At 40.4% G+C, this 25949-nt stretch overlaps 1 protein-coding gene across 1 annotated transcript in view; it reads left to right on the top strand.

Moving 5' to 3' along the window:
• The window catches only part of SYCP1 (synaptonemal complex protein 1), a 70859-nt gene extending 47702 nt beyond the window's left edge, over nucleotides 1-23157 (top strand). Inside the window, exons 20-32 of the mRNA XM_065591012.1 lie at nucleotides 1030-1122; nucleotides 3188-3250; nucleotides 3832-3894; nucleotides 4980-5042; nucleotides 7108-7224; nucleotides 9223-9333; nucleotides 10241-10333; nucleotides 11292-11366; nucleotides 12980-13039; nucleotides 13197-13376; nucleotides 21610-21753; nucleotides 22173-22259; nucleotides 22348-23157. Of these exons, the coding sequence (XP_065447084.1) occupies nucleotides 1030-1122; nucleotides 3188-3250; nucleotides 3832-3894; nucleotides 4980-5042; nucleotides 7108-7224; nucleotides 9223-9333; nucleotides 10241-10333; nucleotides 11292-11366; nucleotides 12980-13039; nucleotides 13197-13376; nucleotides 21610-21753; nucleotides 22173-22259; nucleotides 22348-22491 (1293 nt within the window). The 3' untranslated portion in view covers nucleotides 22492-23157. The remainder of the gene's footprint in view (nucleotides 1-1029; nucleotides 1123-3187; nucleotides 3251-3831; nucleotides 3895-4979; nucleotides 5043-7107; nucleotides 7225-9222; nucleotides 9334-10240; nucleotides 10334-11291; nucleotides 11367-12979; nucleotides 13040-13196; nucleotides 13377-21609; nucleotides 21754-22172; nucleotides 22260-22347) is intronic.
• Nucleotides 23158-25949: the final 2792 nt, after the last annotated feature.

Raw genomic sequence — 25949 nt, 5'->3', positions numbered from 1 at the left:
GTGTCTGATGGTTTTCCATTGAAAGTCTTGGGATGAAGCAAGGCTAGATTATTGAGCCCTGCATTACATCACTGGCTAACCAGGACAGAATGACAACTCCAACCTCCTCAAATGAGCCATTGTGGAGACACATTATCCTCTGGTGATGAACTTCTGCTTCAAGTCCATAAAGCATACTGTCCATACAGTTCATTAAATATTACTCACACATTCATCTTGTAATGCTCGAGTCTTGATAAGTCATGAGCTTTCTATAGGTACCTTATGTGTTACTTTTGGGTAAATATCCTGCAAGATGTGTGGTCTAGTGAGCTTGTCAGGTTTGAGGTGAGAATTGTTTGCAAAGAACCGGGGACCCTTTGTTTGTGTCACATTCTCATTTACATTAAGACTACTCTGGCAGTACAGAGCCATGAAACTGCTATGACAATAATTTACACCCACTTTGTATTTGTTAGTTATGTTCTTTTTGTAATTGCTGCACAGTTTATACCAAGAACTATACTGCATCATTCATTTTCATCTAAGACAGAAGTTTGGATTTTCAGTTTTCTGAGGAAAAACCCTTTAATTGTAGAGGAAATTTAAAGAAAATAGCATATACAAAGTTATTAGTTAAATGTGGAAAAAATGAGACATAACTATTATGGAGAAGAGGATTCCTATTAAATTTTACCATCTGAAATGTTGTATATTTTGACAAGTCTCATTGTTAATCTGCCTTCCATAATATGGATTTAGATATTATGGAGATAGATGCATTAAAATAATGTAGATAGAAAGATAAACTTATTGGATGCATAGGACTTTCTAGGTCTGTGAAAAATAAGTACAACTCTGAAGTGAAAGTCTGGGCCACTGCCCTGTATCTTTTAGGGACATCTTCAAAGATTGGCATAAACCACCCTTAATATTAGCTATAAAGGAAGCTGCTTTTCTCGCCTTGAACTAAGCTGTGATTTTTTTTTTTTTAGCAGTGGTGAAAGAAATTTTCAGTTTTAAATTAATTATTTACTAATACTTATTAATTTGGCATTTAGAAATGACTTGGAGTCTCTGAAGGAGAAGATAAAAAAGAAAGATGAAGAGGCTAAAACTAAACTGGATGAAAGTGAAGAAAATGTATGGGATATATACAATGCTACATCTTATTATGAAAAGCTATAGCAGTAAATGTCTGAGCCAAAAAAGGTATCCTTAGGAAACAGATGTAGGAGAGTAGGAAATAATAGCTGTGTAGGAAGGGGCTGGCTGTGATGCTTTCCACGAGTACCCAGGGTTGTGAGGCTTCTATCTACCCCTTAGAGTGAGGAAGTCTTGACTGTGCCTGTTGGGGATCAGCTCCTTGACTGCACTGGCCTCTGACAATGCAAACACTATCTTCCAGGCCTCCTCAGGCCTTGCAATCTCTCTGCAGGTTAGTGATAGGAACACACCAACCCCCAAGTCCTCCGACTTTCCCTCTGGACTGCCCAGCCCCTGTTCCACATTCACAGAACTCAGCTGTGCTACTCAAAAAGGAATAATACATTCCAATTTACAGTTTTAATTCAGGATCACCAGTCCACTTAATATACAGCACTTAGATATATTTATAGTGAAAACAAGAATAAGTTTATTATCAAACAACAGAGATTTAAATGATACAAAATCAGAATATTGGAAACAAATGGTTGCAGAGAAAACCAAATCATAACATGCATTCTAGAGCTTACACTTCGTTGTCAGATGTTCGGCTGCGTGCATGTGTTCTTTCTGCATGCTGCTCTGGCTTTGGCCAGATAGCCAATACAGCAGGCTCTGATCGAACTGACCAATAAACACAAGACTTGGTTTAGTAGCAAAGGCACCCAGCCAGGTTTATTGCCAACAAAGCACAGTGCTCATGCCCTTGCTCAATGGTTACAGGTACACTAACACATGTATGCCCGTGACAATGGACCAGCTCAGGCAGTGGTGGGACTTTCCACTGCCCCCTAGGCCAGACAAAGGGTTAAAGCAGGTATCCCAACATTTATAGACTAAGACAAACAACCTAGGGTAAACAACTTATCCATCACCTTACATGTTTCATGACATGTTTATTATCTCCCCTTGTACTTTTTCCTGATGTTTCAGACAAAATATCACTATTCATTACTTTTGTCAAACCATTTTATCATGTGCTGGGTTGGGGTGTTCTTGTACTGGCCTGCTGGAATGTGTTTACATATTCAGTGTGTTTTAGCAATGGTAGCAATACTGGTGCCAAGTTTGTGTACCGGACACTGACTTCCAGGCAAGCATCTGCTTTTGACAGGGCTTAACTGTTGCTCACAGCATAACTTTTTCTGATTTTGGTTGAGACCTCAGGCCTTGCACTAGGCCTATGCTTCAGGCTCTCTCTTTCTACTACACCCTTAACTACAGGACATTCCTCTGTCTCCTATAGGATAACTTACCCAAAGTCCTTTCCCTAGCATTTTAAACCAGGACCTTTCATACAATCAAGCTTGCTGGCACCTTGTCTTCACAGATTGAAGGATGCCCAAATGTCTCTGCATCACCAGCTGTACCAGACTATCACTTTGATCTTCACCTCAAAACAGGGGTGTCCCCTAGCTGTTTACGTCTTACTGTTCATTTCATTCTGAAGTCTCCACAAGCCCTTTGTTAGCATTTGACTCAGTATATTAATAGACTTATATTGTAAGACCTGCAATACACCGTGATCCATCAGGGAAAAATGTCTCCCACTTCCTGTCTGTAGAAGTTTGTCTCAAGGCACTGTACCTTTGAATGACCTGCCTTTAACTACAAGGCCTAGAGAATGTAATTTTCATCATGCATAACACCTCCCATGTTTTCCATATGTATGTCTCTGAATGATTATAATGACCAATGTGACCCATGGTTGTCTGGGGATTAGATGAGATTTTAATACTAGTATGTCTGGTGTGGAGGATTTTTATTTTCTTATTATTGTTTTCTGGTGCATAGAGATATATCTTGGAGCATGCCAAACAGTCTCTTATGAAGTTTTACTGTGAAATTAAATTAGATAAAGACACCCAGAACAAGGGATGGTTGCTTGTTTGTTCTGTAAATATAAATAAGTAGCAGAAGAAAACTAGCTGCATATTTTGGGGCAATTTGTGGTAAAATTTATAATAATAATTTAGCCAGATTTTAAAATAATGTATTTCAGACTAGAAACATTGGAAGTGAAATTTCAAGAAAGGAAAAGCAACTGAAGATGCTAGAAAATAAGGTATGAGAGTATACTATTATACTATGAACTAGAGAGAACTTCAAAAATTCTTTACAGTTTTAAAGCATTAGCTGCAGTATTTCATACACAATTTGTGAACAGAAAAGAGGTGATTATGGTTCCCTACTACACATTTTTGCTCTGCTCTAATTACAGCTTTTGATGGGCTGTCCTACTACAGTTCTACTTGGCTAGCAGTAGACTATCAAAACCATTACAGATTTAGTGCTCTAAATCCTGATTCAGCAAAACACTTAAGCTTGTATTTATGTCCCACTGAAATCAGTGGGATTTATGCCTGTGATTATAGTTAAACACATGCTTAAATGTTGTACTAAATAGAGAGAGAGTTGAGCATGTGCTTAAGTGTTTTTACTGAGTTGTGGCCAAGAATAGTTCCAATGAGCATCAGTGAGGTTAATCACATTATTGAAGTTGAGTATGCTTAAATGCCTTACTGAATTGGGACCTATGCAAAGTCAAATGCAATTGTTCTTAAAATATCAATCAAATAAATTAACAAATTCTAAAAAATAAATTATTTTGCAATGATTCATTGTTTGAAATCTCTCTGTTTTTAGTTTAACAATTTAAAGAAACAGGTTGAAAATAAAACCAAATACAACGAAGAACTGCAGCAAGAGGTACGTAGACTTTTTAAAAGTTACAGGAACATGGAATACGTAGAAATCCAACTGCATGTGTGTAGAGCAATACTGTTCAGTTTCTGGTAGGATTTTAAATAGATGAGGAGTCTTTGCAAATGTCTATGAGATTACATAACTGGTTCTCTTTTCTATGATAGTCTTAATTCAAGTCAAATCTAAAGAAAGTTTTGTCTTTACAATGGTTCTTTTTAATTGTAAAACTTGGCCTACTTTAGTGAAAAGTAATTGTAGAAAGAGTATATGTATAATGAATTCTGATTATTTTGTATTTGATACACAGTGTCATCAGTATACTTTAAATAAACACTTGAGTTATGTCAGTTATCCATCAGTAAGAGAAGAAAAATCTGAGCTCAGATTGTCCTCTCTTGTTAAAAGCCATTGGAGTCGACTTTTTGTGAGGAAATCTCATTGAAGATTTTTTCAGAGTTTCCCCCATCTCACCCTACAAGGGGGCAGAGTTGTCTCCTTGTAGAAAAACCATCCATAAACTTGGGCCATCTGCTTGGAGCCTCTGTATCACTGCATCAGGTCTGGCCCTCTGGAGATTCCTTTGTAGTGCAGCCTGGGGCTGTATTAATTTTTTCATGGAAGTTCCACAAGCAGGAGGCAGAGATGTTCTGCATCCTGCTTTTTCCTCCTTTCTTCCACCCGTGTCACTCACATGAACCTTGAACCATGTGGAGAGTTTTCCACAGTGTCCACAAAGGATAAAAAAGAGTTATTGAAGTACTTGAGCTCTCCTTCCACAGGGAGGACTTTTCCATGCACAAATCTTAGGGGGCCTGATATGGGACGTGGATTGTAAAAAATTTTTTAAAAAGGGAGAGGGTACTGGGATTAATCTTTAGCCTCAATTCTGACTGTTGTGTGCTGGTGAGGTAGTTCACAGTATGCAGAAAACTGCTGTAAATGGGCAGCTGAAGTTTACCCTGCCTCAATTTGCCCTGTGTGTTTTACTAATTTTAGCTGCTGAAGCAGCAAAGCAATTCTCCAGTATGTTAATAAAATAATGTAAATGTTTAAATGTATCCCTTTAGTCTTTATTTTGGTTTTAACAGAATAAAGTGTTGAAAAAGAAAATTGCAGCAGCAAGCAAGCAATCCAGTATTTATGAAGGGAAGGTAGGTGTATACTAAATATTTCTTGTAAAAGTGAAAGACAAGTAGTTGAAGAGCATGAGTCTGTCCTTCAGTCCCACTGAAGTCAATAAGATTACTTATGTGTTTAAAAATTAAGCAAGTTTAATTGTTTTGCTGGATTGGGGCCAAAATGTTCAGCATCTTGTTGTATCAATCTATGATATATCGGAGACTGTCAGCTCCCCATTGAAATCATTAGGAATTGAAGTTTCTCAAAATATTACAGCTGATGCTCTGCACCTCACTGAATCAAACCTTTAATAAGAAATTTGTGAAATTGTATCCACTGTTTCTAGGACAAGATTTCAAGGGTAGTCAGACTTCTAGTGCTGCAAGCACCCATGCACGTATTATCTTTTTGGATCAGTTAATACTTTGAATTAGAAGTTGGCCCGGCTTGCAATATTCAGATATAGCATTCCAGTACTACAATATCTGTGACCATATAAGAACCTTTATGGATAGATAAGCACATTTTTATTTAGATTTTAGTTTGGCTCATTGCAGAGATACAGGTCAGCAACAAAATTCAAATCCAAATAGGAGTTCAGAATCTCTCTTTACTTTTAATTTGGTCAGTTTCAGTTTTCCTGAAAAATAAAGTTATCCAGGGCTTGCTTCGGTATCATTCAGATCAAGGAAATTGTCCCATTGACTTGACTAGGAGCAGGGTTAAACCACAAATGATTTGTTCATAAATGAGCATTTTCTGTGTGCATTGTAGTTGGTCAGGTCAGCCAGACCTGAAGAGGAACTCTATGTAGCTCAAAAGCTTGTCTCTTTCACCAGAAGAAGTTGGTCCAATAAAAGATGTTACCTCCCCCACCTTCTCTCTCTAATATCTGGGACCAACATGGCTACAACAACAATTTTAAAAATACATTTACATACTTTGACAGCAATATAACATTATTTATGCTTTACTAAAATGAACAAAATAATATAAATGGTTTGTTTCTCCTTCTGAACTTCTTTTCTCTAGCATCTACTGAAAGTAGCACAAGACATTTCTCTCTAGCCTAATTATTCATATGCATATTAACTGGTTATATGTAATTTGTGTGATAATTTATTTCTGTCATAATATATGAGCTTTTGTTTAAATATTCTAAGTACTTAATTTTGAATAAACTAATTTTACTAGGGTGCACCCTTTTAATTCATGTCATGGTTTCACTGAAGTCAGTTCCCAGTCAAACATGCATATTGTTGGCCTCTTCCAGGCATCTTGCCAGCAAAATCAGCAGTTCAAAAGAATGTTTTAACAAGTACAGTTCCTTTCATAGAAGTTTTTATTAATAATAATAAAAACTTACTAAGACTAATGGGCCAGGAAAATTCCCTGTTCTTCAGTCAATTCTATTATAAATGGAAATTATAAAAAAACCACAGGACTAGTTAATTGTCTGTGGCCGAAGACTACACAGTACTGCTTAGGATGAGGATTGCAAAGGTGGCATGGGAGTCTAACTGTTGCAGAGCCCTGCTTTGCATAGCTAATCCCCTCCCCCCCAAGAACAGGAAGAGTACAAGAATGGAAGATTATTCTGTGGCTGCACAGCTCTAGGAGGAAGTCATACTGCCAGTGGATGAGTGTCCAGGGAATAGCAAGCATGGTCTTATTTCCTTGTGAATTTTAGGACATCATGTACACTTTGGGGGGCCCTGTCCTCTCAAGTAATCAGAAACCTCGCCCTCTGTAGGGGATGATGTCTTGGAGACAGTATTAGTTGAAACTCATTAAGTTCCACTTTTCCTTTTTCATATGTTTTTCAATTGGAGGGGGTGATTTAATTGAAATTGTTGTTGCTATTTTCCCAGTAATTAGGAAAAAATGTGAAAGGCCATAGCTCAGATCCTTGTTTAAAAAAATTTGAATCTTGAATAGAAGGTAAACTGTCCCAGTACAGAAGTTGATCCAATAAAAGATATTACCTCACTCATTTTGTATCTCTAGTACAGGATAGGTAATAACCGCTTAAATGAATCAACATATATTAAAATTTACTCCTCAATGGTTAATTAAATGATTTTGTCTTGTTAAAAGGTGAATACATTACAACTAGAGCTCGAAAATGTAAATAGGCAACATAAGGAAACAATTAACAGCTACCAAAAAGAAATCGAGGCAAAAAACATAACAGAAGAAAAACTTCTTGAAAAGGTAAGAATTACTAAAATTTACTGTTTCTTTGGATTCATTTGAGTAATTTGATAATTTATCCAATGTTTAATGTGTTTTGTAAAGTTATTTAGGGCTGATCCTGAACTCCCTCCACATATTATTGTCCTGTGGACACCCGTGACCATATGGGGAAGCTGTCTATATACAATTTATGACTTCTGTGTGAGATCATGAATTGTATGTGTAACTCCAACCCTCAATTTGTAGTAAGTCAGTCAAGGGCTGGGAGAAGTTACAGATCAAACAAATTAAGTCATTAATGTGAATGAATCCCATTCAAATGGGACCATTTTTTGGACAATGTGATGGCTGAAGCCTTGGAGAAACAGTTTTCTCTAACTTCTCTGCAAGGGGGTTTGAAAAGTGGAAAATTCCCAAAGAGCAAAACAAAGTACCAAGATGTTAGTGCTAGTTTTTAAAAACAAAGAATCTGGGAGGGTAGGGTCAGACAGATGAAGAAAGCCTGGTGCAGGAGAGAGGAACAAAGACACAGTGTTTTGGAAGGAGAGAGGACTTTCTTGACTTTGGGGGACCAGCCAAGGTCAAAGGAAACCAGCATGAGGAAAGAGAGAGCGACTCTATGATTTGGAGGAGAAACTATGGGCAGCAGGAGGGGGCTCCTGGACACCCTAGAGGACTCTAACCAAATCCCAGAAAACACTGAGGAGGAAACTGAAACAGGTGAAGAAATTGAGACAGGGAATAGCATATAGATGTGTTTTATTTTGCATGATCTGAATTTCTTTTGTGCTAATATAAAAAGTAATTACTTTAGCAATCCCTTTTGCAAAGCCTGTCTGTGTTTGCTTCAACTATCATGAGTCCCTGAAGAGAAACTAAACCAGAGTGCCCACGAGGTTGGAGCTCTGAGAAGGTGTGTGAGTAAGCTACTGGGGAGCCTAGGGGTGCCAGTGCTAGTTTTCAGGGCCTAGGAAGTTGGACCATGGAGTCTCAGCTTGCCAGATAGTTGTTAGCAGTATATTTGTAGCCTGAAAGTGTGCCTAGAGACCCAGAGTAAGAGACAGGGAATGCATGGACTTTGTTCAGATTCAGGAAGCATAAGAGCACATGGATCCAGCGTGGTGAGACCCAAACACAGCACCTGGTGAATGTCTAGTAGGGGGAGTTAGGCCAGGGCCATGACAAAGTCAGTGGAACTGCTTGTGTGTGAACTACACATACTGGTGATTATAGGCTTTCAGCTTTGAGTTCTTAAGTGAAAATGTTCATATTTGGGTCTCTAAAGTTAGGCACCTAAATAAAAATTAGGATTTAGCGCGTCAGTTTAGGTATCCAAGTTTAAAAATGTAGGCCTTAGTTTGTTAAATTGCCTTTCAACTAATGTGCATTCTAGTACAGGAATTTTTAAAATAAAAAATGTTATTTTTAAAACTAATTGCACAGTAATTTTTTGTGCTAGAAAGTACCAGACTGAAATAAAATGAAAGTGGGAAAAAAACGATGATTTTAAAGTATCTGTTTTACAAATTTTTGCAGGGCAGCCAGGCATTTTTTAGTCTTCAGTACTGTAGATTATAATATCACAAAGAAGGAAATACTCCAAATCAATTGGTTCATTCCATCCATATTACTGTAATTGTTAGAATAACTTCAAAATGTATCTTGTGTGTTTCATTAAATGAATAGCTGTGGTTTCATATTTGATAAAATATAAAAATGGTCAGACAAGTCCATTGTGGAAAAAGCATTTCTTTTAATGTATATATAGTATTTTAACTTTTTATATATTTTTAGCTTTATTTTTTGTTACTTGATGCCACAAAATTTTGCCTGTCTTACAGTTAAAGATAAACTGCAACAGTGCAAGCACTGCAAGTTAGCCATATAAAGAACAAAGTGGCTTTTGAGCTAATGGACTGTCATAAAAACTAAACTATATGTAGCGTTGGGGGTTTCATTAAAATATTGCATTCAATGCTGCTCACAAATTAGAAGAAAATACTGTGTTATTAACAGGTGGAAAAGATGAGGTTAATAGCTGATGAAGCAGTAATACTGCAGAAAGAAATTGATATTCGATGTCAGCACAAGATAGCTGAAATGGTAGCACTTATGGAAAAACACAAGGTAAAATTATTTTGCTAGTTGTATATGTACAATACATGACATTATGTCTGGAATCAGTAAAATTGCACAAACCACAAGTATTAGGAACTAGGAAATGGAGCTTTATTATAAGGACATTGATCTAGGAAAATTAAGCTGGAGATATGATCAGTTTCTTAACATCTAACAAGAAATGCATCAATGACAGGAGGCATTTCTTCACTATCTTAACTCCTAAATATGTAGATAAGCAGAAATTATACTACTACTTGTAACAAAAGTATTTGGCAATCCCTAATACTGTAATACTAGTTGTGGCAGAGATGCAGCTCTCCTAGAGCTGCTTTGGGGGTTACAAATATTGAGGTATTATATTTGCATACATTTTTATGGAAGAAGGGAAATACGGACCTTAATGATCATTTAGAATTTTGAATATTCCCCTGTCTGTTCTGTGGGAAGGATACTGAAAGGATTTTCTGGCATTTCAGATTCCTTTTGGTCCCATTCTCCCACCCCAGGTTTTCTTTCAGTGTTAATTCGGACCCATTCTTGTAAGGCCTCTAACTTCTCAGTGGCCCTAGGTAGTTCAGTTTAACATATTTTAGTGAAGCACTCTTTTTAAATGGATATGTTCATAAATGATACTTGCTTCAGTATAACCAGCCTTTACACATAGGTACATTTGATTCCCCACAAAGGACATAAAATGCTTTAAAATGGCCTCACAGAATATTATTGCATAGAGAAAAAGTGTGAGTATCATCTGTGGAAAGAGTTAAGATATGTATCATTGAAGCTTCAAACTAGTTTTGTGTCTAAAAAAGTTAGTAATCTTTTGTAACTTCTGAATAAAGAATGAATGCTAGCTGGTTTTAAGTGATAATTTTTATTTATCGCACTTATGCACATGACTCTTTGTCTGCAGCATCAATATGATAAAATGGTTGAAGAAAAAGATACAGAATTAGAACTCTGTAAGACGAAAGAACAAGAACAAATGTCAGTAAAAAGATCCTTGGTAAGAGCTAAACCTTAATAGTGAATAACTATGAGAAAATTAAAAGAAACTGCTGCAGATGAGTGACATAACTAGATAACAATTTTTCCTTTTTTACTGTTTATTTTTTCTCTGTTTTAGATGTGTACTTTATATTCTGGAACTGTACAATGAAGGCTAGCCCCCCGATTTCTGTGTGCCATACTTGCTTATTATTGTTTTTATATGTGTTACAGTATAAAGTGTTTTAAATGAAATGTAAGCAAGTGTACTTTCCTGTCTACTTTTCTCCTGATGGCCTCTGAATGATTTCACCACTCTATCTGATTAAGGAACTTTTGTATCAAACAGTGTGCCATTTTTTTCCTGGTAATAATATGCCACAAATAACATGAGAAAAACTGCTTGACTTGAATAGTCCTGTCCAAATATTAATAGATACATTTCTCAATAGTTCTTGATCTGTTGAAAAAAATAAAAACAACCTCCTAGCCTATGACTGCATTAACTTTTCTGTGCCCCTCCTTTACCTGGCAAAACCCCACTTTGGGGAATGTTCTGAGAGCAGTCACCAAGTCATTGAGGAGTCTCTGACAGTGTAGCCTCAGCTCCTCAACCCCCTCAAACCCAGTGAGGGGATTCTCATGGAGATTTCCTTCTTACAGGACTTTTTCACACACATTTCCATGGGAAGGGGTTGATCCAAGTCTACAATTTAACTCATTCATGCTGAACATACCTGTTCCTTAGATAGGAAACTCCATTAATTCAAAACATCCAACTTAACCGTAGGCCTGTAAATGGCTTTGTGTTTGAAGGTACCCAGAGTTAATTTTTAGAATTAATTCTGTCATTAAAATAATGCAAAGTTGAACAGTATAGTAGTATATGACAGATGCATTTATTTGAGTTTTTAAAAACTATTTTCTTTTTCAGTTTAACAGAAAATTATTAACTCTTATCTGATTGTAATTTTTAGGAAATTGAGCTATCTCATGTGAAAAGTGAACTATTATCCCTTAAGGAGCAGCTTAAAATAGAGGTTGAAGAGAAGGTATGTCTTGTGGCATGACATTTAAAATTTTTTGGCTTAGCCTGTGGCTATATCATTTAGTACTATGGAGGAAATTTGGGTTGATTCCTCTCTCTCAGGACTTGTGTACACTAAAGAGCCTTTGTGAGTATAGATATTCTGGCAGAGCTATGCCAGCAAAGCCCCCTGGTGGAGACAGGATATGCTTGCAAAAGGAGTCCAGCTGGCATAGCACTCCCCCAAATAGCATTAACCATGCTGACAAAACCAACAAGGAGTCCAGTGGCACCTTAAAGACTAACAGATTTATTTTGGCCTAAGCTTTTGTGGGTAAAAAACCACTTTTTCAGATGGTTCTTCTTCTTTTACCCACAAAAGCTTAGGCCCAAATAAATATGTTAGTCGTTAAGGTGCCACCAGACTCCTCGTTGGTTTTGCGGATACAGACTAACATGGCTACCCCTCTGATACTATGCTGACAAAGCACTCTTCTTTCAGTATAGTTGTGTCTACACTGGGGGTTTTGCCACCATAGCTATGTCAGGTAGAGGGGTTCACTTTTTCATACTCCTAACCCACATAGCAATGCTGGCAAAACTTTGTAGTGTAGACTAAGCCTCACTCTGCTCTCAAGAGCTTGATGTGCTCTGAAGTCAGCATGCTTAGCTGAATTTAAGTCAAATTCCCATTGAACTACATGGGTCCAGGATTTCACCTTTGGCGTCTGAAGTAATCCAGTTGCAACTCTACAGAAGTTTTCTATACAAGAGTACAGGCATATGAAAAATGAAATTATGTTTTGGACCCAGACATTTTAGCCTTTCCTTATCCAGATACAAACTGTTGGAGGAATGTTTGATGGTCTGAATCTTAGCATATGGATTGCTGAGCTTGTACCCTACCTTTTATTACAAGTTCAAGCACTCTAATGGAATTTGTTGCTAAATGACTCATTCTAGCACAAGACCAGAACTGGCCAAACAATATGCAACAAATAATCTCATGAATTTAGCTTCTTTTTTAGTTCATGAATTATCTAAAAACCGATTGCAATTTTTATTTATTTGCTCACTATTCACAGTTGTTCAGTAGATTACTTGTGCAAATAAATTCTCTATTCATGTTGTGTAATTGTCAATGGACTGTTTAATGGGTCTGTTTATGTGCCTAAGTGCTTGCAGATTCAAGCCCTTAGTGAATAAAAGGGATCACAAATATTTGACAGAAAATTCATGAATACATTTTTGCTGTATTTACCTGACTCTGAAGAGGACAAAACTCCCTATGTGGCAGAACTCCATAAAAGTAAATGAATGAGAAACAGTCTGAAATAAAAAAAATCTTACTGCATAAATCAAAAACAAACAGTAATGAAAACTGGGTATGTAGGGACAGTAAGAGATGTATCCTTTCCCATATATAATTAAGATAAGTTAGTTAATTCTTATTTCCACTTTTTTAATATCTACTGAAGTCTGAAATGTAATTAAACGCTGCTTGTATATTGTTGTGTGTGTTTATAACTGAATGCTGAACATGTGTACTACTCCATTATTGTACAGAAGATATAGTCAGCTAAAATATTTGCAAATAGAGCATTTACTGTATCTTACACTACTCTGTTTTTTAAACAGGAAAACCTTGCAAGAGAAGCAAAAGAAAATGCGGTTTCTGAAAAAGAAAAAAAGCATAAGGTGGCTTTTTACTTTGATTTTTATAAAATGTTATGATTTGTGTTAGCAGGCATGTATAATTAAACTAAGGTTTCATACTAACTGAAAACATTGGCAAGTTGGCATTTATTAATATGTTATTGATTTTTAATATATTTTCATTTATTATTATTTTTAGAAAATACAAACATCCTTTATGGAGACTCCTAAAACCAGTTTAAAGCTTGCCTCTGCATCAGTTAATTCAAAAAAAAATTCATCCCAGAATTTCACATCTTTTAGAGAGAACAAGTTGGAAAACAAAGAAATGTCTTCTTGGACACCTACTAAAAGTGTCTTGGTCACTCAATCATTAAAGGTCTGTTGCTTATTGGATAGTATATTATTTCCATGTTTTTGTTTTTATTTATTTTTTAAAATGTACTTTTCATTTTATTTTAAGGGCCCATGCTGATCTAATTGTCTCCGGAGACACTTTTTCACTTTTGATTAAGGAAAGCATAGGTTAAAAAAATTTACAGTATTTTTCATGTGCGTATATTGGGGGATATTTAGGGAAGAACAAGTTTTTGAAAAGGGGAACAGGGCTCCAAGATTCTATTCCTGACTCCTGCTAGTTGTGTGATCGTGGACAGGTCAGTTCACTCATCTCTGCCTCAGTCTACCCTTCAGTAAAATGGGGCTAGCAAAATCCATTTTACAGGGCTGTTGTGAGGCTTTATTTAATTATTGTCACAAGAGTTTTTTGACAATCTTGGTGGAAAAGTGCTGTGTGTCCTGCACTGCAGAAATGTTTCTAGTAAGTAGCAATAAATAAATAAATAAATAAATTGCATGGCTATAATAGCATTACAGTGTTCATGGCTGTTCTATCATAGCCATAAAATAGGCTCTTTTTAAAATGTGAAAAACTCACATACAATTTTTACAGCATTTGAACTAATACAATTCAAATACGTAAATAACTAAGGTCAACTTTATGCTGAATACATCTATAAGAATTTAAAATCAGCAATAAAGTGTACTATTTAGAAAAGAAATCTAAAACCCTTTTCTCCTCTTCTGATAAATTTATAATATATTAAATTTTACCATAATAATAATTAATAAATAATAAACATGAAGGAGAATAAAGTGGCTAAGATGGTAAGTGTTAGCGTACTGTCTTCTGTATAATTCTTCGTTAAATGTGTTAACTATGTATTCATATTGTATACATTATGAGGTAAATCCAGACCCTTCTTCTGTGGTTATGGTGTAGTTCTGCAGTACAAAGTGAGGAGCCCAGAGCCCCTCTCCTGCCCACCCCCAGCCTCCCCACCCCAGCCTCAGGTCGCCTGAGCACTCCCAACCCCGGAGCATTGGGCAGATGGGAACTGTGGCCTCCAGCATCCCCAGTGCTGGGTGGCTGGTGGCACGACCCGGAGGGCCAGGCAGGCAGCATGGCTCCTAGCTCTCCCAACCCCAGAATGCTGGGGGCAAGCGGGCAGCACGGCCCCCAGCCCCAGAGTACCAGTCGAGTGGGCAGGCAGCACGGCCCCCAGCCCCAGAGTGCCAGGCAGCGCACTCACAAAAGTAGTCCACTAGCCTCACTACTTAGATCTGGCCTATCTTGGTAGATACTTTCTAAAGCCAGTAATAACGGTTTCAGTCATTTTAAGACAACAGCCAAGGATCGCTCATAAGAAAGCCAGCAGGTTTTTCCAAGTTTTTTGAACTTCAGTCCTAGTGTATCTTCTATTTGTTTCCAAGATGTTCAGTCCTTTTGGACTCTTGCTGAAAAAAGAGTATAACAAAGCCATTCAATTTATGGCTTTTTAATGTCTTTTGAAGATTCTGCAGCTTGTATTAGCGCTAGCTGGACTAGATGGCCTCTTCAGTGTTTATAGGAGAGATTAGGGTTACACTTTTCTTTGAGTAAAGCTTGTACTCCACTGTGTCTTCCGGAGAAGTTTGTAGGTCCATCAAATGCACAAGCAGCCATCTGTTTGGGGTCCAATTTACAAGCATTTAACTCTTCTAAGATGTCACAGATGCAGCTGATGTCTTCTATAACCTGAACATCTAGAATGCATCTACTGGCCTAGCATGGACATCAAGATAACATACGCAACGACTTAATACTTGATGCTATTTGCATTGGTGCATTCATCAGCCACGTATGCACATTTATTGAATATGGTGAGAGAGTTCTTCACTTTTTCAACTGCTGAGTCTTTCACTGTTGCAGCCCATGTTTCTAGACAGTCAGCTGAGTTTTTTGCAGAAAGATAGCAAGCATTTGCCAGTCTTATTCGGAACTAGTGTCCAACTTCAGGGTTAATAAGTGACAATGCACTTAACATTGGCCTCCAGTTTGTAGTGTGTGGTATCTCTTGCTTAAATAGAAAGTATGATGCAACAGCCATGTTGGTTCACATAAACTGAGTTGTGTCTCCAACATTCTTAACAGCCTTATTAAGTACTTTTAAAACTGGGTTTGACAGTAACTGGCTCATAAGGCTTTCTGCATGTTGATGCGGTCCAGAGGCATGCTGTTTTGCAGCCTTTTCATGTAGGTTGTCAGTATTGGCTCTGCTGATCAGTCTGGCAAACCAAGCTCCTCCACTTTTACTATATAAATCCATGATATGCCCACATTTTGAATACTGTGTGCGGTTCTGGTCACCCCATTTCAAAAAAGATATATTGGAATTGGAAAAGGTACAGAGAAGGGCAACAAAAATGATTAGGGGGTATGGAACAGATTCCATATGAGGAGAGATTAAAAAGACTGGGATTTTTCAGCTTGGAAAAGGGATGACTAAGAGGGGATATGATAGAGGCCTATAAAATCTTGACAGGTGTGGAGAAAATTAATAAGGAAGTGTTATTTACCCCTTCACTTAACACAAAAACCAGGGGTCATCCAATGAAATTAATAGACAGCGAGTTTAAAATAAACAAAAGGAAGTACTTCTTCACACAATGCACAGTCACCTGTGGAACCTTTTGCCAGGGATGTTGTGAAGACCAAAATTATAACAGGATTAAAAAAAATAGATAAATTCATGGAGGTTAGGTCCATTAATAACTATTAGCCAGGATGGGCAGGTATGCAACACCGTGCTCTGAGTGTCCCTAGCCTCTGTTCGCCAGAAGCTGGGAGTGGATGACAGGGGATGGATCACTCGATGATTCCCTGTTCTATTCATTCCCGCTGAAGCACCTGCCATTGGTCACTGTCGGAAGACAGGTTCTTCTTCAAGGAGTGTCCCTATGGGTGCTCCATTTTAGGTGTTTGTGCGCCTCTGCACTTCTAGTAGGAGATTTGCAGTAGGTGTGCCCCAGTTGGCTGTGCACACGCGATAGCCGTCTCTCACCCAGGGCCGGCTCTAGGTTTTTTGCCGCCCCAAGCAAAAAAAATTTTGGCTGCCCCCCACCCCAGCCCTGTGCTCCCCCCCGTGCTCCCCTGCTGCCCCAGTCCTGGGCTCTTCCTCCCACACCCGCACCCCCTGGGCTCTCACACACCCCCACCCACACCCCCTGCCGCCCCAGCCCTGGGTCATTGTTAACTTGCTCCCAGGGCGGGTCATCAGCATCCCGCTCATGACACTAGCAGGAACGGAGGCTGCATCCACCCGACTCCTTCCCGGCGCCGAGGGGGGCCCTGACTCCGCCTGCTCCCCCCTCACCTCCAGCCGGTATGACGCTGGCAGGGTCAGGGTAAGCAGCGGGGCTCTCAGGCCACACCTCAGCCCAGGGTCCCTCCAGCCGGGACTCCTGCCTCCAGGACCGGCTGGGAATTGGGAGGGCAGAGGTGGGGGGACCGCCCCGGCAGGGGGCTGAGGAGCCGGGGCAGGGCAGCCTCAGAGGGAGCGGCCGGCGGGGAACGGAGCCCCAGAGAGTGGGACGTGGGCCCCGCATGGCAGCGCCCCGGGCACCTTTCCCCTCTATGGCCCCTCTGCTGCTCCTGGCTGCCCTGCCGCAGCCCCTGGGCGGCTCGGGCCGTTTGGCCCAGCCCCGGCTGCGGCACTTGCAGGCAGCTCCGTGCGCCCCGCAGGGCGGCCCCCAGACCAAGTGTCCCGTGCTCCACGTGTCAGAGCCCGCTTTGGCCACCCGCTGCGGCTCTTCCACCTGGACTTAGGCGTCAGCTTGGAGGCCAAGACAGCGTCTACCTGGGTGAGCGCCCGCAGAGCTGCCCCCCCCCCCAAAACCAACCAACCAACCAAACAAACAAAAAAAGGATGGCCCGAATGCCGCCCCTGCAAATGTGCCGCCCCAAGCACCTGCTTGCTTTGCTGGTGCATAGAGCCAGCTCTGCTCTCACCACTCCGAGCAGCTACCCAGCGTGTATGGACAACCACCCCCCGTTCTTTCTCTACTGCCATTGGCTTCGGTCGGAACAACAACAGCGCCCTCAAAAATCTTGCTATTCCTTTAGTTCAACCCTTGTAGTTTTATCCTTTCTTTATTTACTTCTTCCTTCATTTTTTCTCTATTGAAAAAAAAAAACTCCCCCCTTTTCCCCCTTCTCCGGCGGAAATCTGCCTCACAGCCCAGAGGCACTTGGAAGGGACTATTCCCATTCCTTATTTGTGAACAGCCTCTTTGACATGCCTGGTTCTACAGGTTTTAAACTCTGCCTGACCTGTAGACTGTCAATACCAGTCTCAGATGGTCACTTGCAGTGTGTCCGTTGTCTGGTAGAGCAAGACATCGCACAGAAGTGCCACCACTTAAAAAAGCTGACAGCGAGGACTAGAAAAGCTAGGGATCTCCAGTTAAAACTTATGATGATGGAGAAATCCCTTCGACCTGCTTCTGATCCTGAGCACAGGACCCCTTCCTGCTAGCACTCACCCGCGGCGGCATCGGACATGGGATCGTCTTCAAAAACAGCTGCAAAGGACCCAGTCCCGCAGAAAGCCACAAAAAAGCGGTCTCACTCCTCGCCTCAGCAAGAATCACCTCAGTAAAGGCGATCTCTGATCACCAAATCTGCTCCAGTACCGTCGGCACCCAGAGCTCTGGACCGAGAGGCACTGGGATGGCCCAAGGAGCAAAAGACCCCCCGCAGTCTAGCTCTAAGACAGGCACACTTAACAAAGCTAAGCCTGCTACCTTGGCACCGAGCAGCGCAATGGTGCCACCTCCTGCACCAATACATTGCAGCAAGTCTACAGCACCGGCGGCAATCACAATGATTTAGAACCAAAGCTTTCCTCCTCTGTTGGCACCGAGCCTACCCGTGCTGCAGCAGTTTGTTAGCCAGGCAGACCTCTTCAACACGTCTATTCCAGGAACGCCTCTCTTTGTTACTGACGGTACCCCATTGTACTAATACACCTGCTGGCTCAGCCCCTTCTCTCTCCAGTGATGAGGAGGAGGAAGTAGGGGAAGGAATGTACACCCCTCACCATTCCTCTCCCAAACCTGGACCCTCACAACAGCAAGACATAGCGTGGCAACCTCCGCAATGGGTGCACCCCCTATGGTCCTCCTACCGAACTGGCCATATTGGGAACCATGGGCGTTATACAGAACCCAGAACATGCAGCCCTCCAACCCATCCAGGTTCAGAACACCAAGATTACAGAGATCACCTTCACCTTCTGCCCCAGCCTCCCCAGAAGCTCTCGAGGAGGAAGCAGAAGCAATTGAAGAGCCACCAGATGGTGACACCATCCCACCCACCTACATCTCCTCTTCGTTTCCTGACGAAACAATAATGCCTCCTCCACCCACATCAGGCGATGACTTTAAATCCTTCCAGGAATTATTTAAACGAGTGGCTGACTCCTTCGACCTTCCCTTGGCAGAGCTGCTGGAGACACAGCATAAACTGACAGATGTTCTCCATACATTTCCTACTGCCAAGATTGCACTACCCATCAATGCTGCTATCATGGACCCGGCAAAAACTGTCTGGCAGACACCAGCTCCACCTTCTTGTAAAAGATCAGACAAGAAGTACTATGTCCTAGCTAAGGGAGCCGAGTTTTTGTTCACCCCCCGTACCCTTAATTCATTGGTGGGGGAGGCGGTTATTCAAAGGGGAAAAACAACATCTGGCTAGGACCACTCCTTATGATAAAGATTGGAAACGCCTACACCTCTTTGGCAGGGTAGCCTGTTCCTCAGTGACCCTTCAGTTTCACAAAGCAAACTATTCTGCGTTACTGACCAAGTACACACGCAACATTTTTGCACAAATGACAACTTTTATTGAACATCTTCCAACAGATAAAAAATAACAATATAAAGCTAACATAACAGAAGGCTCCCTCATTGCCAGAACAGCCTTACAGGCTTCCTTGGTCTCTGCTGACAAGGCAGCCCGCTCCATCGCCACATCCATAGTCATGTGGAGGACGTCCTGGCTTCACCTTTCAGGCTTCCCCAAGGACGTTCAGGCGACGGTAGAGGACTTACCTTTCGAAGGTAAAAACTGTTCGCGGAAGGCACAGATGCAACCTTACACACACTCAAGGATTCCCATGCCACATTAAAAACCCTAGGAATATATGCCCCTTAGAACAAAAAGAAACATGGCAGATTTTATACCCAACACTTCCCCGTATGCCCAACCTCAAAGAGATTATGACCAGCGCTGCAAACAACGTCAGATGAGATGCCAACAAGCCCCAGAGCAATCATCGACGTCTCAACCATCCACTTCCAGACAAGCATTTTGAAGTGTTGGTTGAGGACACAAGAGCCCCACATACTCCACTGCAGGTCTAAGCACTTAGACCTGATTATCCGTGATTTCAGTTCTAATGGTCACTTAACAAACCAAAAGACTCTCTATGGAGCTGTAACAGGGTCAGCACCCATCTTTCGTGGGCATCCCCTTTTCTTTGGCTAATAGTGCCTGCAAACATCGTTCTTTTCATGGAGGGGCACCCATCTCTCATGGATGGCCTCCTTTCTCTTGGTTAGGTTTGAGCCTGCTTTTCTTTTTTGGTCTTACATCAGGCTGGTGCCTGCCCTCACAAACACCCCCCTGGCCGCTGGTTCTCTTGGCTGGTCTTCGGCAGCTCAACTCTCCGGCCAAGCCGCACACGCTGTCCCCCCTTCTGGGGTGTACAGTCCAAGTTTCTCAGCCCTGGTATGGGGCTGTAGCTCTAAGGCTTCTTCCCTGAGGCACTGCCTTTTTCAACCACCCAGCTGGGGCCCATCTTGGTAACCTCAGCTGGTGTCCTTTTCAGCAGCCCTCCCAGTCTGAAACCAGACCAGCACAGCCCATCTTGGTACTCTCTCCTGATCTGGCCAAGTCCAGAGCTCAGTCCCCTGGGCTCAGCCTGCCCGCATTGACCTTTTCATGGTCCTGCTGCTACTCTATCCAGCCAGCCAGGCACCTGGTCTTTGGCAGCCTTCACTGGGCTCAAATCTGTCTGGTGAGCTCTCTGCTTGTCTATTAAACCCTAAGCACCGATCTGTCCACATGACCTCATTGCTTCCAGCCCAGCTCCTCTCATTCCTTGTTTTCCTGGTATCCCCTTGTAGCAGGGTGCTGGTGCAAAAGCACCCAATTTGCCCCTGCCCGGTCAGCTCCAATCAAGGAAAGCAGATTGGAGCTGATGGAAAAATCCTAATGCCGGCCTGAGGATTGGCAACACCTGCTGGCCTGACAAGCCTAGGGCTATAAAGGCTGGGAAGGAGCCAGGGGGCAGCCAGGGAGAAGTCAGTCAGGAAGGGAACTGGAGGCCTCCTAGCTGAAGGCTGACTGCCTGTAAAGGAGGTGACTAATCCTGTAAAGCTTGTATATAGATAGACATTGGTGATGGGATAACCTTAAGTAAATAAAGTCACGGGTGTTGCACAACCCTGAAACTTCTCTGAGCCTTATAGGGGGCCACAAGCGGGCCCCAGGAAGAGGGGCAGGTCATGGACTCCATAACAATCCCTGCAGGGAACATGGGCCCTCTGACTCCAGTTCCACTTACTATGATTAATCATCCCTATTTTGCACAACATTTTAATATAATAATTAAAAAACAAATAATTGATACCAAGACCCCTACCCTGTATCCCTTGAACCAGAGGTTGCTAGCACATAGTCGAGTTGGAGTCTTGTCTTTACCACAGAATCTGCTGGTTGCATAGTCTTTGAGATAGTTTGGTCTCCTCAAGAGGCAACCACACCAGAAGTGACCTATCTCTGTCTTCCTGTTATCAAGTCTAGCAAACTCACTCTCTCTTTCGAGTCTTTGCCCTCTTGGTGTGGCCTCCGGATGGTTCTCTGTGATTGCATTATGTGATAATTTATGTATTTCTATAGGCTTGCTCTGGGTGTTGTATCTCCTGGTTCACAAATGGCTCTTGTTCTTCAGATCATTTGTCCCTCTGGCATAGTCACCTCATATGACCTTCGTGCCACTGTGACCCTCACAACTCCTTTAGTCCACTCTGTCTCGCTAATGTCTGTGTCCTTACAGGAGTACCTGTTATGGAGGAGAGTCTAGGAAAACATGGGCCCTCTGACTGCAGTTCCACAAATCACGATACAACTCAGACTTCGTACTCTGCTCTGGGTTTGGCCCTCCATTTATGAAATTAGTGTAACAACATAATCTTAAATATTTTGGGTTTTTTTTCTCCCCCAGACATATACTGTGAAGACTCCTCCAAAATATAAATTGCAAAGAGAAAGCATGAATCCACTTTCAGAAGAAGACATGAAGAAAAAAAGAAAAGTGCTTTTAGAGCTGGATACTCACTCAGATAGCTCAGAACACAATGACCTCCTGGTAAAAATTTCAAAATGAATAGCATCTATCACTGTTTATTCTGTCTGCACTCTTTGCTGTATCTCAGAATGTGTGTCCACCATTCAGGATATCATATACTGTACAAAATAAAAATATGTATGTGTGTGTATATTTAAGAAGTAACTTAGATTGTTAGTTTAGGTGTACATAATCAATAACTCTAGAGTCTAGAACATGATCAGGGCACGTCTACAGAAACATTATTATATATTCAGTTAATCATTGCAATTGCACTAAATAATATCTCTGGCATTTAACTGAATGTTGTTGAATTCATCAGGATGTATAGTAATTTTTTAACATTATTTTTCATGATTGAATGTTAATAAATATGGTAGCATAGAAAACATATATAGTTTATTATGTCTTTGATTATGTAACTTTCTTTTTAATTTAAGAGCATAGTCTCAGAGGAAGAAATGTTTAAAAAGCTGTACAAAAATTGTCCTCAAGCTTCTCGCTTATGTGTCATGACACCAAACAAGGTATCATCTTAACTTTACTTCAGATCAGATTGCATACTTGAAAGATTTGGTTACAAAAATAAATGGATAGTTTTATTTTTGTTCTTAGATATCAACTCTGTCAACCATGAAATCTACTGGTGCTGCACTGAAACTTACAGCTATGAAAAAGATGCGAGAGACTGGATGGACTGCAGTTTCTAAAATGGACAGGAAAAAAAAAATGAAAGAAGCTGAAAAACTCTTTGCCTAAAATTAAAACTGAGCAATCAGTTAGGAATTTTCTGTTCATATAAAATCTTTTACAGTAGAATTTATTAATCCTACACAGTTAGCACTTGCAGCATATTACTGGTTTAGGGCTAAATCCTGGAAGTGCTATGTTTGTGGAACTCCTGTTGATTTCATTGTGGTTACTTTGTTCCACCACAACTTAGTCCTCTGGAGGACTCTTCACATTGGGTTTACACCATCATAAAACAACATAAACCTGGGAATAAATTTGGCCCATTTATGTTTTGAAAATTGATAGGAAAAAATAATGTATGGTGTGTTAAAATGGAAAAATATGTTGCAAAATTGTTTGAAGTCATTTCAATAACATCCGTTTTTGTTCTTTTAAAGTTTACTGTCACTTTTGCAGTATCTTATCCATAAGAGTATTGTTTTATTATTATTGATATTGTTGAACTACATTCATTTAATTGAATACTTATATTTGAATTCACTTCTTTTTTGTTCTTTTGATGTATTCTTTACAAATATTCTTTTAAAGTAGTTGGTTGAGGCATTAGCCTGGTTTTCAGTTTGTAACAGTATTGAAACATTTAAGTGTTGAACTTCTAACAATATTGATTCAAATCTTATTTCTTTTGCTTTTTGGGAATCTAGTTTTATAATAAATGCCATATGTAAACTTGTTCTTTCAGATTACTGAAAACACACTTTCCAAATGTCATTAAACGGTTAATCTGAAAAAAGTTCGAGAAAGTGTTAGGCTAAATAACAAGGAGTCCGGTGGCACCTTAAAGACTAACAGATTTATTTGGGCATAAGCTTTCGTGGGTAAAAAACCTCACTTCTTCAGATGCATGGAGTGAAAATTACAGATGCAGGCATTATATAATGACACATGAAGAGAAGGGAGTTACCTCACAAGTGGAGAACCAGTGTTGGCAGGGCCAATTCGATCAGGGTGGATGTAGTCCACTCCCAATAATAAGGTGGTGTCAATTCCAGGAGAGGCACCTCCTGGCTAAATGCTTACCTATAAAATGATGAGCTCATCAGTAGTCAAGGTAGCACCAAACAGGTCTTAAAGCAAAAATGTTGTTCATATTCAGGTAGCAGAGAATTATCCTAATTTGATCTCTGAATGTAAATAGATCCACAAATATCAAGGAAAATAAAAATCTTTGGATGAAACCTTGGCCCCATAGAAGTTAATTGCAAAACTCCCATTGACTTCACTGGGACCAGGATTTCACTCGTTTTCTAGAAATTATTATTATTAGTTTTTTTTGTTTGTATTATCATAGCACCTAGGATCATTAGTCATGAACTAGGACTCCATTGTGCCAGGCAGTGTGCAAACACAGAACAAAAAGATGGTCCCTGCTCCAAATAGTTTATAATCTAAGTATAAGATAAGAAATAGATGGAGAAAAGCAAACAGGTGAGTACATGGTCAACATGATAGACGGTGGTCTCAGCACATCAGCAACCTAATTGTTGTCAGGGTTTTTTTGTATTGCTTGTTTGGTTTTTTTTTTTGTATTGCCTAAAAAAGGAGTTTAAGGAAGGCTTGAAAAGATAATTCAGTAGTTTTGTGGATGTTTATGGGGCATTCCTCCCCAACTGAGAAGCAGAATGGGAGAAAGCATAGAGGTGCTTGTTTGAAAATTTAACAAGTGGGTTATGGAGGCTCATATCATAGGTTGATCAGAGGCGGGAACCAACATCTCCATAGTGGATGAGAGATAAGTACATAAGAATCGCCATACTGGGTCACACCAATGGTCCATTTTAGCTCAGTCTTCTGTATTCTGACAGTGGCCAGTGCCAGATGCTGCAGAGAGAGTGAACAAAGCAGAGCAGTTTATTGAGTGATCCATCCCCTGTTGTCCAGTCCTAGCTTCTAGCAACTAAAGGTTTAGGGACACCCAGAGCACGGGGCTGAATTCCTGAACATCTTGGTTAATAACCATTGATGGACCTATCCCCCATGAATTTATCTAATTCTTTTTTGAACCCAGCTGTACTTTTGGCCTTCATAGCATCCCTTGGTAACAAGTTCCTCAGATTGACCCTGCATTGTGTGAAGAAGTACTTCCTTATGTTTGTTTTAAAAACAGTTGCCTGGTTCTTGTGTTGACCCTTGATTCTTGTGAAGAGGTAAATAACACTTCCTTATTCACTTTCTGCACACCATTCATGATTTTATAGACTTCTATCATATCCCCCCTTAATCATCTCTTTTACAAGCTGAACAGTCCCAGTCTTTTGAATCTCTTCTCAGATGGAAGCTGTTCCATATCCCTAATCATTTTTGTTGCCCTGCTTTGTACTTTTTCCAATTCTAATATATCTTCTTTGAGATGGGATGACCAGAACTGCATGCAGTATTTAAGGTATGGGTGTACCATGGATTGATAAAGTGGCATTATGATATTTTCTGTCTTACTATCTATCCCTTTCGTAATGATTCCTAACATTGTTAGCTTTTTTGACTGCTGCTGCTGCACATCAAGCAAATGGCTTCAGAAAACTATCCACAATGACTCCAAGATGTCTTTCTTGAGTGGTAACAGCTAGTTTAGAACCCATCATTTTTGTATGTATAGTTGGGATTATCTTTTCCAATGTGCATTTCTTTGCATTTATCAACACTGAATTTCATCTGCCATTTTGTTGCCCATGCATCCAGGTTTATGAGATCCCTTTGTAATTCTTTGCAGTCAGCTTTGGATTTCACTATCTTGAGTAATTTTGTATCATCTGCAAACTTTGCCACTTCCCTTGTAGGGTGGTAATAGGCTGTGAAGTGTAGACAAGTAGCCTTTCTTTGATGCTTTAGAGAAGGAGGAGCCAATGGAGGCATGCAAAGAGAGAGTTGACATGGTGAAAGTGAAGGGTTAGGAAAATGATTTTTGTAGAAGCATTCTGAATGCATATGAGCAGGGCAAGGCTAGAGAGAAGGGTCTTGCAGTAATTGTGATATAAGTTGATGAGAGCCGATTCAAGAGTTTTAGCTGTGTGGGTGAATAGGAAAGGCTGTGTCTTAGGGCTTGTCTACACTGGCAATTTACAGCGCTCCACCTGTCTCGCTCAGGTCTCGTGGAGGTGGTTTTTTTAGAGCGCTGGGAGAGCTCTCTCCCAGTGCTGCGCTGCGACTATACAAGCCACGTTAAAGCGCTGCCGCGGCAGCACTTTAGTGTTGCCATTGTAGACTAGCTCTTAGAAATGTTATGCAGAAAGAATCTGCAAGTTTTAGATATAGCCTTGTTTTGAGGACCTAGAGCCAGGTTTGAATCAAATACAACACATGGGTTATGGGTCTGAGTGGCAGGCAAGATACTACTGATGTCTTCAGTTAATCAAAACTCCCATTGACTTCACTGGGATCATCATTTCACTCTGTGTCTAGAAATTAGGCTGCAAACTTTGGTCCTGATATATTGCCTATTGAGCAATGACGCTTATGTCATTATA

This window comes from Chrysemys picta, chromosome 4 (assembly GCF_011386835.1).
Source record: "Chrysemys picta bellii isolate R12L10 chromosome 4, ASM1138683v2, whole genome shotgun sequence".
Lineage (NCBI taxonomy): Eukaryota > Metazoa > Chordata > Testudines > Emydidae > Chrysemys > Chrysemys picta.
This window is presented reverse-complemented; position numbering and strand designations above follow the sequence as displayed.